The sequence below is a fragment of the Lonchura striata genome, chromosome 8 (genome assembly GCF_050655825.1).
Source record: "Lonchura striata isolate lonStrDom1 chromosome 8, ASM5065582v1, whole genome shotgun sequence".
In the NCBI taxonomy this organism is placed as follows: Eukaryota; Metazoa; Chordata; class Aves; order Passeriformes; family Estrildidae; genus Lonchura; species Lonchura striata.
Genome location: NC_140710.1, coordinates 4,226,951 through 4,241,860, shown reverse-complemented (window position 1 = coordinate 4,241,860; position 14,910 = coordinate 4,226,951). Strand labels below are relative to the sequence as shown.

At 45.3% G+C, this 14,910-nt stretch overlaps 1 protein-coding gene across 13 annotated transcripts in view; it reads right to left on the bottom strand.

The window, feature by feature from the left end:
• DAB1 (DAB adaptor protein 1) overlaps window positions 1–14,910 on the bottom strand; it is a 418,779-nt gene that overhangs the window by 205,022 nt on the left and 198,847 nt on the right. For 8 of the 13 annotated variants that reach the window (XM_085586179.1, XM_085586176.1, XM_085586177.1 and 5 more), the window contains exon 2: window positions 8,186–8,257. The exons of 1 other annotated variant lie outside the window; for it this stretch is intronic. Coding sequence is in view for 1 of the 12 variants with exons in the window: in XM_085586175.1 (XP_085442301.1) it covers window positions 6,034–6,169 (136 nt within the window). In the remaining 11 variants the exon portion in view is untranslated. Of the gene's footprint in view, window positions 1–6,033; window positions 6,620–8,185; window positions 8,258–14,910 lie in introns of those variants that run through there. 4 more of the 13 variants (XM_085586175.1, XM_085586191.1, XM_021542176.4 and 1 more) reach the window with 4 other exon arrangements.

Below are 14,910 nucleotides of genomic sequence, written 5' to 3'. Positions count from 1 at the left end.
TTATTCTGGGTTGATTTCCAGCTCTAGATGAAGGGCTGAAGCCACCCCGACCTGTGCTGATGCTGGGAGTGATCAGGCAGCACTCCTGCTCCTTCCTGCTGTGAGGAAAAGGGTGGGAGACAGGGAATGGGGCAAATGTCTGGTCCCAGGCAGGAGGGAATGTGCCCCTGGGATGCAGCACGAGTGCAGTCTGCTGAAAACCCTCTGAAACTGCTCTAACAAGGCTCTGCAGCTGCCTCTGGGAAGGGGCTTCTCAACTCCAACTTCTTTCTGTGGGTGGGAGGCTCATTCCTATAGGAAGGGCTGGCAGGATTGAAGCCAAGTTTGTAAGAGATGATTTCCAGAGTCAATTTGTTCTTCTCTGCCCTTTTTTTTTTTTTCTCTGTATAAAGCTGAGCATGCAGGAGAAGAACCAAATCCAATTGAGCATCACCTAATTTTTCTCAGAACAGAAGCTCCCTTTCATTAAAAAAAAAAAAAAATCCCTTGTAATTCCATCCATGCTGCAATCTGGTGAATTACCACAATGGATCCTGGATAGAAAGCTCCTGCTCTGGGGTGAGGCCTCATTGTTGGCTTCCTTGCTATGCACTGCACACAGCTTGCCTCGTTTCACAGCCAGAAGTGCTGCTGCGTCTTTTTGTCCTGCTCTCCCCGGATCCCAGCCGCTCTTCTGCTGGATCTGGAAGTGCCAACAGGTGGGAAGGGGTGTGGGGAGGGAGAGGCTGCCAGGGTGCTCCACAGGACCATCTGTGTGGGCAGGGAATGCACAATGGCAGCCAACGACACGGGAACATCTGTCTGCCTCCAGCTCCTCACCTACTGCAAAGGTTACGCTCCATCGCTGTGCCAGCTGTGCCAGGCACCAGTTTAACACAAAACACCCCAGAAGCAGCCTGTTGGGACATGGTTTTGTTGTCTTTAGGCATTTTAAAAACAGGAAATTCTGCCTAATTGAAAGCTGGAGTGGTCTCCCACTTCTCCCCGCACCGGAGGAGTCACTGGGGTCAATCAAGGGTTTATTTGATGACACATTCCCACTCCACACAGGACCCCACTCCTCACTGCAGTGGTTCATACTATTTGCTCTGCCTATATAAAATTTGGGATTATAAATGTTGGGATTATACAAGCAGCCAGATTTCCCAACAATAATATTGAAGCAGGGAGCTTAATACTCTTAAGACACTATCAATCACACACTCACAGATCCACAGAGTAACCCACTGACAACAATTTCCCCCACGCTCCTCATGGATTTTGCTACAAATAAACTGAAGTTTCCCACTCCTGCACTTTCTCTTTCCAAGACTGCTGCCAGCTGTGACATTTTTTACATTCCTCTGAGTAACTAGTGCCAAATTTTTTTTGTATCTTTATCAGCAAGCAAAGGACTCCTGCAATCCTCAACCTTGTGAGCACAGTCAGAGGTGTTTCCCAGGTGGCATTCAAGAGGAGACAGATGGAAAGCTGTTCAGTTGCCTCTCTGGTCTAACATAACCTGGGAGGTTTGGGTCCTTTTTTATATTTGAACATCACACTCTTTAAGCGTGTTTTGTTAATACTTTCTGGACTTTTTAAGGAATACTTGGTGGAGGTACCACCTAAGGAATTCACAGAATTCAGAGAGTGACTGGGTTGGAAGAGACCTTCAAGATCATTGAGTCCAACCCATGCCCTAACACAACTGAGCCCCGGAACCCAGTGCCACATCCAGTCTGGTTTTAAACACATCCAGGGATGGTGACTCCATCACTCCCCAGGCAGGCCATTCCAGAACTTTATCACCTTTCTGTGAAAAACTTTTTCCTAATATCCAACCTCTATTTCTCTTGATGCAGCTTGAGGCTGTGTGCTCTGGTTCTGTCTGGAGAAAGAGACCAGCCCCACCTGAGCACAGGAGGGAAAGGGACTTTCAGAATCAGCCTTGAAATGTGCCCCCTCTCCATGTGCCATTTTTTAACTCCCAAAAGCAGCACTTCCTGTCATTTTTATGAGGCTTTTTGATGCCTATTTGTAACTCTCTGCCTTTCCAGGTGCCCTCCCTATCCCTCAAACCCAACTCGCCGAGCAGCACCGCCGCGGTTGGCGCGCCGCGCTCCCGCCCCGCCAGGCTCAGCTCTCCAGGGTTTGTTTTCTACACCAGCCACTGGTAAATGAGGCTGCTGTGACAGGCCACTGGCTGGATAATGAGCTCATTCTCCAGACCCACCGAGAGCAAGGTGCTTCCCTGGCCCATCTGCTCTCGCTGTTTGTAGAGAGAGCAGCAAACACCTGGCAGAGCTGCTCGTGTGCAACAGACCCCGGGTCGATTGCCCCTGCAGCACACACTGCAAAGCCTCCTCAGCCAAAAAATGGGAAGAGACAGAGCTCTGGGATTACTTCAGAGCCATTGCTGGAAATGCTTAAACCAGGGGGAAAAAAAAATTTTAAAAATCAGGAGGAAGAAAGCCTCCAGAGGGCTGAGGCGACTCTTGTAGCACACGCATGGCACAGGCACAGTGCTGTCCCTCAGCCACCTCTATTTCCTCCAGGTTTTCTATGAGAAATAAAAGCTCCAGGAAAGTCACAGGTGTACAAACAGAAGTGGTCAAAAGCAAAGATCTAGAGAAACTAAAACAAGAATGACACTTTAAAAGTTTATCTTGCCTTGACTGAAACTGGCACACCTGACCTCAAAAAGGAAAAAGAAAAAAGGAAAAAAAAACAGTTAAAAGGCTTAAGTACCATCTACAAATATTTTTAGAAGCAAGGAAAAGTGGTACCATCTAAAATTTGGAGAAGGGATGAATAAAAATTGATGGGGCATTGGTCAATTTGAATAATGAGTAATTTAATGAAGAGAACATGGGCTCTGTAATGTCCCACCTCCTCAGTGCTGAAGTGTGGTAGCAGATGACTGACAACACAATATTTCAAACTGCCTTTAAAAAAAAATCCTTTTGTTTTTAAACACATTGTCCCACAGAAGGTGGTGCTGGCTGACATGAACAAAGGGCAGATGTGAGTGATTCATTAACACCTTGAGGCTGCTGAAGGTCAGGAGAACATCCTCCCTCACATCCAACAGGACATGATACCAATGAGCTCTCATGGTTAGTTGGGATATGAGCCAGCTATTAGCAGCAGAGCTTGCTCCAGGTAAATCCTTCCACTGCTGCCTATTATCCCCATCACATTATTCCTCCTGACAGAGGCTGCACTGCCCATATAGATCACAGGTGCAATCCAGTATGGAAATCCTATTTAGATGTGCAATACATTACTGTCTTCTCCCTGGCTGTACTAATGTCTGAATTAAACTGTAATATCTCATGGCTGGAACCTTTCTTTAATTCATACTCCAGGCCCTTCACACAATCTATGTGCTGAACAAAGTAGTAAATTCACCTTAACATCTTTATGCTTTCCCATAGTCTTTAAATCATTCATATTCAGACTTCCTGTGTGTTCTGGATCGGGTGGAAATGTTTCTAGCACATAACTTTTCCCTTAATGGTTTTGGGGAATGAACTCTTTGAACAGAAAGCTGTGTCCTTTAATCATTGGGAGAAAGAGCAATGCCCACACTTCACTGCTGCAGGATGAGCTGGAGGAGCCCCTGGGCTCTGAGCCACCCTGGAGTGAGTCCCTCTGAAGAGTGGCTGGGATCAGGCCTGAATCCATCCCTGGGGAACAGCACACACTGCAAATGGGTGGCTGGTGGGGTGGCATCTCCCTCCCTTCACCTGTGTGCTTCCCCTGAGACTGGAAAACTCCCCTTTCTGTCACAAGATGTGCTTCTGTGAGTGAAACCCTCCAGATGGACTCCCCTCAACAACAAATGCAATAATTATTCACCAAGGCTTGATAAAACCTTGAAAGCAAGTTCAGAACAGGCTCCACTGCATCATCTGCAGGAGCTGAGGGGGGTGAACAACAGAGCTGCATGTAGGAAACCAAACACTCGCTGCACTGTACCTAATTTGTGAGACATCTTCCAAAATCAGCTTCACTGAGACACAGCAGGTAAAAACCACTACTAAGTACAGCAAAACACATAAAAAACACATTAAAGAATTTGGCAGAGTTGTCTAAAATTCAGAGAAGGAATCTTCCTTTGCAAGGACCCTGTACCCCAACACACTGCAGCCTTTGATGACACTGACTGTCCCTCTCTTTTGACAGCTGCACTTTTCTCCATCAACTCTTCTCCCTCTGTGGCTCTAACCTGGAGCTAGAAGGTCCCACATTCACTGCTGCAGAGGCTGGAGGAAAAAGGGGATTGTTACACTGTGAAATCCCCCAAAATGATCTTTATGAAATGTGTTTACCCAGGACAGAAAGCCCTGCTGTGGGCAAAAACCTCTCTGTTTTTTGGGAGTCTGCAGGGGCAGCTCTGGAGCCACCTGCCACCACGGACCAGGAGCTGGCACCACACCAAGAGCTGGCAGAAACTGGGTCCACAAGGGAAACCTCCTTTAGAGACCCCAGCTCCCTGCACACCTGGGAGAAGGGACTGTACCAGCAGCTGACTGGAAATTTAGCCAAAATTCTCATGGTTTCCTTCACCCAAATTTGTTTCAATCTTGTAGGGCCAAGGAACATTTTGTCGAAAGCACAAAAACTTGCTTTTGAAACAGGAGAATACTGCAGGCAAATGTCAGCATGGTACAACAGCACAGTGCCACTCTGTGTACTCCAAATTTCTGGCCTGGGTCCAGCCTCTCAAACACAATGGGTTCTCCCCAGTGCCTTGTGTTACCACAGGTCTCTCCCTGATTCTGAACCTGCTCAGAGGGGGTTTGTCCTCCTGCAGTGCTCTCCAGCTGCTCTCAGCTTCTGCCTCCAGCCTCTGACCTTTTGAAAGCTACCTGGGAAATCCCACATTTGGTAAGAGACTTTTTAAAGCAAACAGTTTACATATGATTAATTCTTCCCGTAGAACTGAAAAAAACCTCCTTCCTGATTAAAAAAGGTCACTGAATCTCAAAAGTTAATGGCAGACACTTCAAATATATTACAGCCCTCCTCTAAGGAAAAAAAAAACAAAACCCAAAGTAAAACAGAACTGGGTTTGTCTGGAGAAAATAGATGTGGCAGAAGAAAAGGCAAGAAGCTGGGTAGGTATAAACTGGAAAACTGATAAAAGAGCATCTGTGGGTTAATCTCAAGAGCTGGAGAGCAATAGGGCAGGAGCTCTTGCCAGAGCAACCCCAGATTCAGAGAAATAAATATATATATCCTAACAGTGAGCACTGCTGGAGCTCCTGCTGGAGTCACTGGGTAGTGGGATACTCCCTGAGTGTTTTGGGGTTGCACTTTCCCTATGAAAGACCCTGTGAAATGTGAAGAGGGAATCCTCAATCATCTTCCTGCACATTCCCATCATACCTTTCTCTATAAGGCAACTATGACTTTGCTTCCCTGACTGATCCATAATTCATAATTGTTATCCATGCTCAATAATTACAGTGTTAATATTTGGGTAATTTAGAAGTATCTTTCTCCAGCAGAGTTTAGCCTGTGCCACTGAATAATGCGCAATTTAAGTGTTTGTGATTAAAACTGTTCTCTCCTCTTTCTTTTCCTTCCCCATTCATACCTCCAAAATATTTTCAAAATGTTAATGCAAAGAGGAATTTGAAGAAGGAATCTCATTACTTCAAGGCAGAATTAAAAAATTATGAAATGCATAATGCCCAATTTATCAATCAAAGCAAACTCTGCAGTACAGACACACTGAAAGCCCTTCACTCTCTAATCACTAAAAGGTAACACTATCAAATTCAGCCCTACACTCTATTAGAATTGCAGTAGAAAAGCACTTAGTGTAATGCCCAAAGACAGCTCACCAAATACTGCTCACTTGGCTCCAAGACAAGGCTGAACATGTTAATAATTTGAAAGCTTCCTTAACCAGTGTGCTTTATCAATATGCCCAGAAAATGAAATAAAATACCTACACACCATTTCTCTAGTTTAAAAAAAAAAAAAATCTAACTTGTATTCAGCCCAAGAACTGCAAGTTTTTTCTCCAAATTTGTGAGTTACCCGTGGATGCCTCGCTGTCCAAGCTGCAGAGCCAATCATCTCCCCATTGCAAACTGCAGGAATCATTTCCATTCCTTCTTTCTGACCACTTTAATTTCAGGCTTGCTTGTAGAAGGATTTTTTTCTGTGTCCTCATTTCCTAATTCCTCATTTTCCCATCAGTCTCCCAAGCACCACAAACATACAGTGTTGGCAGAGCAGGGATGAACTTCATCCAGTCTTCTCTCTCAGTTGTGCCTTCTTTCCTTGACCTCCTCCAAGGGAGGAGGTAAAGACACCAAACTTCTGTGACCAGGTCCAGTGCTCATGTCCTCTCTTTTCATGCTATTTTCAACCTCAAACTTCAGATTTCCTAAGGTTTTCTTATTCTCCTGAGTAAATATCACCAATGGAGCAGTGCTGTAAAGCACCCAGAGCTGGAGCAGAACCACCCAGCTGCAGGCAGCAGCACAGTTGTGACAGGGGGATGTAGAAAACACCAAGTTTACACACAGACAGAGACACTGTGAGCTGGTGACAAGCAGTACAAAGACTTATTTGATGCAAAGACAGAATGACTGCATTGCTTATGTCAAAAAAAGATCAGTGGAAGCATAACAACAGAGCATTCTGCATGCTACACACACTGCATAAAGCACAAAAAATACTCTTTATGTTTCCTGCGCTTTTCTAGCCTGGTTTCTCAGGAAAAAAACAAGAGCTGTGCAATTGTTCTGTCACTCATTGCTTCCCCAAATAACTTTTGAACCTATTGGCTGATCTCAGCTTTGACAGATAGGCTGAGGTCTCAAAGGGATCACATTCCTATCAGATGCGTGGAAATAATAGAGACTCAAAGCGGCGCCTTTGCCGGGCTGCCCCCCGCGCCGTGCCTGCCTCTGCTCTGAACCTCAGGGGTACCAATTAGCCCACGAGGCAGAGCAGCTCTGAGGAGCAGGGGGAATGCTGGAATGCTTCTTGCATCTCCAGACAACGCTCCCAGCACAGACATCGGTGCGCGCACCGCCGCGACAGCGCCGAGAGGGCTCAGCGCCCAACCACGGGACACGGCGAGGTGGGAGCTCAGATCCATCCTCCTCCAAGCACAGAAATGCACAGCAGAATCCCAGAATGGCAGTGCTCCCAGCCCAAGCTGGCCCTGGTGTGTTTGGTGCTTACTTTGGCCTCAAACACCAAGGTGCTGGTGCTGCCAACGCCCCAAGGACAGCCCTGTCCTCCCAAGGCTCGCCAATAAATGGCAATTTCTTCCTCACCCTCCCCTGCCTGCCCCTCAGAGCTGCAAGCAGCAACTCAACCTAAAGCACACATGCATTTTCTTGCTGGCATCACCAAAAAAATAAGAGAAACGTTGCCTGGCAAAGAGTAAGATTTCCCTTCAATTTTAAGGGGATGTGTATGACAGAGAAGTTACAGGACTCTCATTCCAATAGCCAATGCTGCTAATTAAAACTGTTTTGGAAGATCTGCAGCCAGCATATAAATCACCCCTCTATATGCTATAAATAAGAGGCAGATACGGAATTGAATAGCTCCCATTTGTCAACGGAATGAAGAGATTTGATTGTGTCTTTTTGAATAATAAATCCAGACATACCTAGCAAGGCACGGAGAGTTGCTCCAAGTGTCTCTTTTATCAAACAACAATGATTATATTATGGGGTTTGCATTATGGGCCATCATCCATTTCTCTTGTTTTTCTCATTTATCGCTGACATCCTCCCTCCCAGATGAAACATTTTGCTCTCCACAGAATGTGTTCATGCAAAGATCTCTGGAGCCAAGCAGGAGCAAACACTACTGAGTGTCCTGATGCAGTGTGCACCTATCAGAAGGGAGTTTTGTAGGGAAACTGAGCTGTGGAAGCCTAAATACACAGATTTTTCACCCTAAATAAACAGGTTTTGTACCCCATCCTTTTTTTCCACAGCACTTCTAAAGGACACTATATAATGCATTGTGTATCAGACAGAGGAGAATCAAATCATTCTTATTGTCAACGGATGTCCGTTTATGCAAAACAATGCAGAGAACCAAAAATAGTCCTGAAGATCACCTTATAACATCACTGAACAATGGAAACTCCAAAGGCATCCACACACAAGAAGCAGATTCTTAAAAAAAAAAAAAATAATAATAATAACAATAATAATACCTCTGTCCTGTGTGGAAATCTCTTTCCAACCATGAACACTACATTCCACTCACAGCCACCATGTCTTTCTCACTGCAAAAGAAAACAAACAAATGGGCACCAATTAGAAAAGGGCATTTATTAATGCTAAGTTCAGAGTAGCTTCAAATTTTGCACATGCACTCATAAAACAGAAGATTTAGGATTCCCTGTCACACGGAAAGCTGCAGAAGGTTAATTGAGTTCACTGTAGAAGTATCATTACCTCTATAACACACCTAAGGAAAAAAGCACAGCAGTCAGGTTATGAAGATAGATTTATTTTAAGCCTTTAAAACTATTTGTCAAATTTTTGCCCTCTGACAGGGTGAGGATTCCTCTCGCTTTGTCCCTAAATTCCAGGGCAGCTGAGCAGCAACTTTCACAGCATTTCCTCGGCTGTGGATTTCACAGCCTCCCCGAGAGATGCCCTTGTCCCACCCACTGACAGACCAAGACAGAGAAGTCGTGACCTCTGGCATCTATTCCCATTTTCCCAAAGGAAAAGCATTCTCTGGGGTGGACCACAGGATTTCCTCTCCTCTGCTAAAGGAGCAGCTGTTGGCTGGAGGACAGCAAAACCAGCACAAGGGGCTGCAGAGAAATTCCTGTGGGGTATGCCTTTATCTTTGCTTCTGCTGGAGCTTAAAGTGGGGAGAAATAAAGGGGAAATCTTCCCATCTGGGATCCCTCTTCCTCCCTCCCAAAAAGGGCAGCAACTGCCTCTGGTCCCCTCAATATTGGGATAAACATCCTGCTCCTCGTCTGCTCAGGCTGGTAAAGCTCTGACCTAGGTGTGCTCATTTCACCAACAGTAAATCCAGATGATTTTATTATTTTGGTGTTATGTTTGCCAATAAAAAGGAAAAGACAGCATGGGCTGGAAGGGTTTGATGGCTAGGCAATTATTTTGAGATCCCAGGCTGCCTCCCCAGGTGCTCATGTGGCTGTCTGTCCTCCCCTCGATCCCGGGGGTTTCTGAGCCTAAATAATGTCCCAGGCACCATAACCCAGGCCATGGCTCCCATGTCACCAACTCTGCAAAGACTTTGCAGTCACTGTTTGGTGCCTGATGATGACACAAAAGCTACTGCAGAGCAATCCACAACGTGGGCACACACAGCATGAAATGGGCAGATGGGACTCAGAGCACAAAGAGGATAGAACATCATTTTAACAAAATCCGTTTGTTCAGATGACCCCGACTTGAAATTAAGGTGTTAAAATCCTAGACAAAGCGGATTTCTGATTGGCAGCCAGTGATGTCAGCCCTGTGCCAATTATAGAGTGAATTCATGTGGCTGCCTTTAAAAAGAAATAATTCCCTCTCCGATACAGCAATAAGACATTGTAGACAGCCCATTTGCAGGGGATTACGCGGCACTTCTCAGGTAGTTAAAGTCACTGAGCCTTTTGACCTTGTGCCTCCTAACACTACTGGAGGCACAATCCCCAAGGGACACGCTGCTTATCATGTGTGTCTTATTGCTTAAACAAAACCCAGCCACCCAGCAAGCTGAGCCCGCCACCCCGGGCTCTTTGGCTATGAATTATTGCGCCGAAACAGCACGAACATAATAAACAGCACTATTTATTAGCTTATTCTATGATTTCAGAGATGACTACACAGACTGAGAAAGTAGAGGCAGCCTGTGCCAGGCTGGAGTGAAAGCATTTCTCGGGTCACTGCTTTAAACACAGATTTTTCGTGCTACCACGATGCTTGCGCAAGGCGAGTAAATCTTTGCGCGCCGCAGTCTTGAAGTGGCTGGAATTAATGGTCCCTCTGAAATGAACAGGGTCTATGCCTTTATTAATGTTCAGCTCTTTATTAAGAAGTCAGCTCGGCAGGGGCCTCGACACGGAGCTCGCCCCTGCTGTTGTAGCTTTTTCCCGGTAGCCAAAAGGGGAGAAGGAGTGCAGAGTCTGTCCCTGGAGTGTCTGTGGCACGCTGGTAGCTGGAGGTGCAGAGGTGTCCAGTCTGTATCTGAAGTCCCAGCAGACCGTCCCCTCTCCTTCCCTCCTGGTGACACCAGAAGTGTGTTTTCCTTTGTTCCTGCTTCCCACAGCCCAGTCCAGTCTGGTCCCCTGCAGGCTATGGTGACAGGTCAGACACAGACCAGGGATGTGGTTCCCTTTTCCCCAACCAGCACACCCATCCAGCCCCCTCCACTGTGCCCAGCCTTCCATTTAGGGGTGTTTTCATCCCCAAAACCCCCTCCCATGATTCCACTGGTCTCTCTATTTTGCATCCCAGTCCTAGAATGGTAGTGAGGGTGGGGCGGTAGGTGATTCCCAGGAGCGATTAGCTAATTAACATTTCAGTGTCAGTACTTAGTTCCAGCCAAGTGTCCCAGCCAGGCTGTTTTGTTCGTAACACCTCCAGATGGGATCCGAGCTCACTCACTGACAGAACGTTCAGCATGCAATGAACACCAGGCAAGGTGAAAATTGATATCAAGAGCACTTCCAAGAGCTAAAATGTTAACACCTCAATTGGAAATCAATATATGCTGTAAGTATTGATCAGCAGAACAGAAATCCTCAGGTTTTTGCCTCTGCCAAGTGGATGCTGTTGGAGGTTGAGCTGAAACACCCTACTTTAACAGTTATTAAAAAAAAAACCCAAAAACATAAAGCAACCCAACCTTATGGAGTGATTAGCTTACTTTATAGATTGTCTAACCCTTCCACAAGTGCATCCATGTAGAACAACCAGGAATGTGCCAAGCCAGGTGTCAGCAGTGATTTTTTTTTATACTGTCCTTTAGTTTTTGAAGCCATGCTTTTGTCATCAAGACTAAGAGAAGAAGCTAGAGCTGAGGAGCAGCATCTTTGAGGAGGATGGATGACCTTTGCTGCAGGCATGGGAAGGGCATGTCTGTGCCTGGTGATGGAGCACAGGACAGAGGCTTTGAGCTTGATGAGCACATGGAAGCCCAGGTCTCACCACAAGGACAACTCTGCTGCTTTGGGAAGGGGATCTCTGCACAGTGCCCTGCTCTGTTGGGGACACAGCTCCTTGGGTCAGCTGCAGGATGTGTCATCCCATGCTGTGTATCTGCTCAAAGCAAGCTTTTCAGACATGCTGATGAATGAAAGAGCTGTGAAAAACAAATGTCTCATTGTTTGAGTCCTCCAGCCTGCAAGGAAGCAGGAATTTCTGTGCTCTACATCAAAGAAACACTTGACCTTATGTGATCAATTCCTCCTCCTGATTATTACCCGCTGAAAGACCTGAACTTCTGCGAAGTCTCTCAGGTGAAAAGGGGCAAGAATATATCAGAAAAGGTTAGAAAATCTGTACATTTCTATAAATATTTGTTGGTCTGCATTCCTTTAACTTTGCATGATTAAATACAGCCTGCTTCTGTTCTTCCACTTTATCCTCCGGGGAAATTTATCATCAAAATTATTGTACGGCATTCATTACTCTAGCCTCATTTAAAACCTTGCCCTACTTATTATTTAGGCTGAAAAAAAAATGTTGCTTTGTATAGTATTTCCTATAATAGTCTCAATCATTACATTTAAAAGATTGCTGTAAGGCAGCTTAGCCTGCATTAGAGGAAAATAAAGTGGGATGCCGTAGTTAAGTGTTAGAGTTCTAATTCAGCTTTTGTTTCCCAAATCATAACAATGCAATGTTTCAGTTCCTTAAAAGGCTCTCACTGCTCATTAGCAGCACCCAGGACTTCAGCCCCGGAAATTCCAAGGGACATCCAGTGGCTCTTCTCCCTTAAAAAGCGGTGGAGAAAGGCAGAGGGATGGGAAGGAATGGAAGGGAGGCAGGAGGCTCCATCAGATAAGAGGTGGGGCTGTCTTTTAAATCAGTGATGCAGGGAACACACTCAGCTGTGACAGAGAGCAGGGAATGCAAATAAATGATGTTTGTTTAACCCTTACTCAAGATCTGTGTTTAGGACAGAAAGACAGACACAGCTGTTGAAAAGAAACAAATGCAGAGTTTAAACAGAAGGAAAAAAATTAACTTAAATCCCAGTAGTGCTACATGAAGCCTCTTGATTTGGGCTTCTTCAATAATGAGACTGCTTTGACACTGAATATCACTGCTGGCCTTTCAGATAACACTGTATTTGTGTTTGTTGAACCCTTTTGTGCTTCTGAAAAAGCACAGTTGGCCATGCACTGCAGGCCCTGCTGGGGAGGTGTTCAGGGAGGAAGCATCTCCTCCCCATTAGCAGCCCCACCAAGGTCTCCTCCTAGATGGGCTGCAGAACCAAAGACTTTTGCTTCTGGTTTGACCAGATCATACTCAAACTAATACCACAGGGTGGGCAAAACCCACTCATTAATACAGCACATTTTTTGGAGGTTATGTCATGTACTTACTGTTTAGGTTGTTCTGTCCTCCCTCACTGCCTTCCCTGGACCTGACTGACCTCAGTGGCTTTTTGCTACCCCAGACCTGGCTATCCTTCCCTCAGTTCTCCATCCCAAATCAAAGACCTGACACGGGACTTAGGAACACACAAGGAACCCCTGGTTTAACCCTCTGCAGTGGTGAAAATTCCCCATTTATTCCTAATCTTCACTTCAGGTTTTGATTCCTGACTCTACTTTTCCCTTTCACCCACCCACCTTGTCTTTCTGACTGCTTTCTACAAGGGGCCTTGCAAAGACCTTTCAGCATCGTAAATAAATGAGATAAGCCAGTTCCTCTCTCTTCCTTTCCTATTGACAAGTTCAAAGACTTCTAAGAGATTAAGAGAGAAAGACTGTAAGTGACCTGCTGGGTCATCAAGCCTAGGCTTTCCCTATCACTTCCAGCCATATCCTACACTACCTTTCTACTGGATAAGCCTGATCTTATCAGCATCTCCCAAATGTTTTCTTTTTTTTTTTTTTCCCTTATCATTTGAACCAGTTTACGAGGTACAAATGAAAGGCTTAGTGGTCTGTAACTCCTCGGATCATTTTCTTCCTGGTGTCACCAGAAGGCACCTGGTCCTTTCTATCCATCAAGCACAGACATCCCTCATCACCCACAGGAAGGGAAAAAAGAGGTGAGTTTTGGTGGAAGGAAGGGAAGGGAACAGGATAGTGGAGTTAATGCTCATACAAGATGTACTGCCAACTCTGGTACATGCAAACTGGTGGAAAAATTAAAATTCCTATTTTATCATAGAATCACAGAATAGCTTAGGTTGGGAGGGACCTCAAAAAACATTCAGTTCCACCCCCCCCACACCTTCCACACCTTCCACTGGAAAGAGTGGTCAAGGGAGGAATCAATACTTTCCTTGGCTATTATTTTATCATTAGACTTCACAGATAAATAAATATTATTTTCTTTTCTACCACTAATTGTATGGATTCATAGCTAATAATGAAAAATATGCAACGCCCTGCTATTTGTCATGCACCAAACACAGCTTTGCCATAATTCTGGTCAGCAGAGGCTGTTCCTGATCAGTTCTGATGTGCTGCTGAGCTGGAGGGACTGTGTTCATTAGCTGTGCTGTGCAAATGGGGCAAATCAACCTCCACCAACCCCACAGTCATCCCAGCACCCAGCTCTGGGTGCCTGCAGCTGCTCAGCACACCCAGATGCACGTTGGCAATCCTGCTGGCCTTCAATAAAATCTGTTTTTGGAAAATCCATAGTGCTAGAACACCCCTATCACCATAAAAGGTGTTTTCTCAGGAGGGAAGTATTTTGTGCAGCCTCTTCCCAGTCATTTAGATGCAGAAAGAGCTTTAGGTCTGTAGCTGGCTGCAAAAATCAGCAGAGACCTCACCCAAAGTGTGATTCAGGACCTGGAGAGATCAAAGGTCACCGCAGTTCTGTGGTCATGGGTGATTTCCAGGACAGCAGAGCCACAGTGTAGGTCTCAGATTCAGTCAAAGAGAAAACGGAAAATTTCTAACCAGGCAGAAGCCTGAGAAAGTACTGAGAAAAAATGTAAATAAGTTCATTATCTCTCTTGTTGTTCACATTGTTTATAGATGTTTGCCACTGCGCATCATTCACTACACACCAATAGGTGAGATGTTTTCACTTCAGGACCCATAGAGCTGGTCTGCAAGAAGCTCTGTATAAAAGAGCGATGTATTTTGAAATAAATCGGAGTTCTATTCTCTTGCCTTCTGACTCAGAGTATCTTCATTCCTGTCCTGCCTCAACAGTGTCGCCACAGTCCATTCACCCATGTGCTACACAAACCCTCCAGGTTACAGCACTCACACACAGGGAGCAGCTTCCACCTCCTCTGGGTCCCCAGTCCTCTTCTTACACACAGCAAACATGCCAACAGGACACGGTTTCACCTCCTGGAGCTGATGTGTGAAACACTTTGGTGCAACCAAAACATTTCCCCAAACCACGTTCCTAGAGCAGCCTCGAGAGCACACAGGGGTGTGCAGGGCTTGAACTGCAGAGCACCCACTAATGTAGCAAAAATGAAGACTGGGGTGAAGCTGAACAGATCCTCAACAGAGGAGGGGGAAGAAGAAATGTGGATTTATTTATTTTTTTTAGTGATTCGTTAATTCCGTAATTTGCCATACAACCTTCTTTTCTTCAGAAAAAAATAAGGGTGCTGTTTGTTTCCTGTAATAAATTGGCACTGCCCTTTCTTTTATGAAACAAATCTATTTGTACTTGGATATTCTGAAAAACAACAAAACCCTTACATAAGCATTTAGACAAAAAAAGATTAACAAAAACACTTGCAACCTAACAT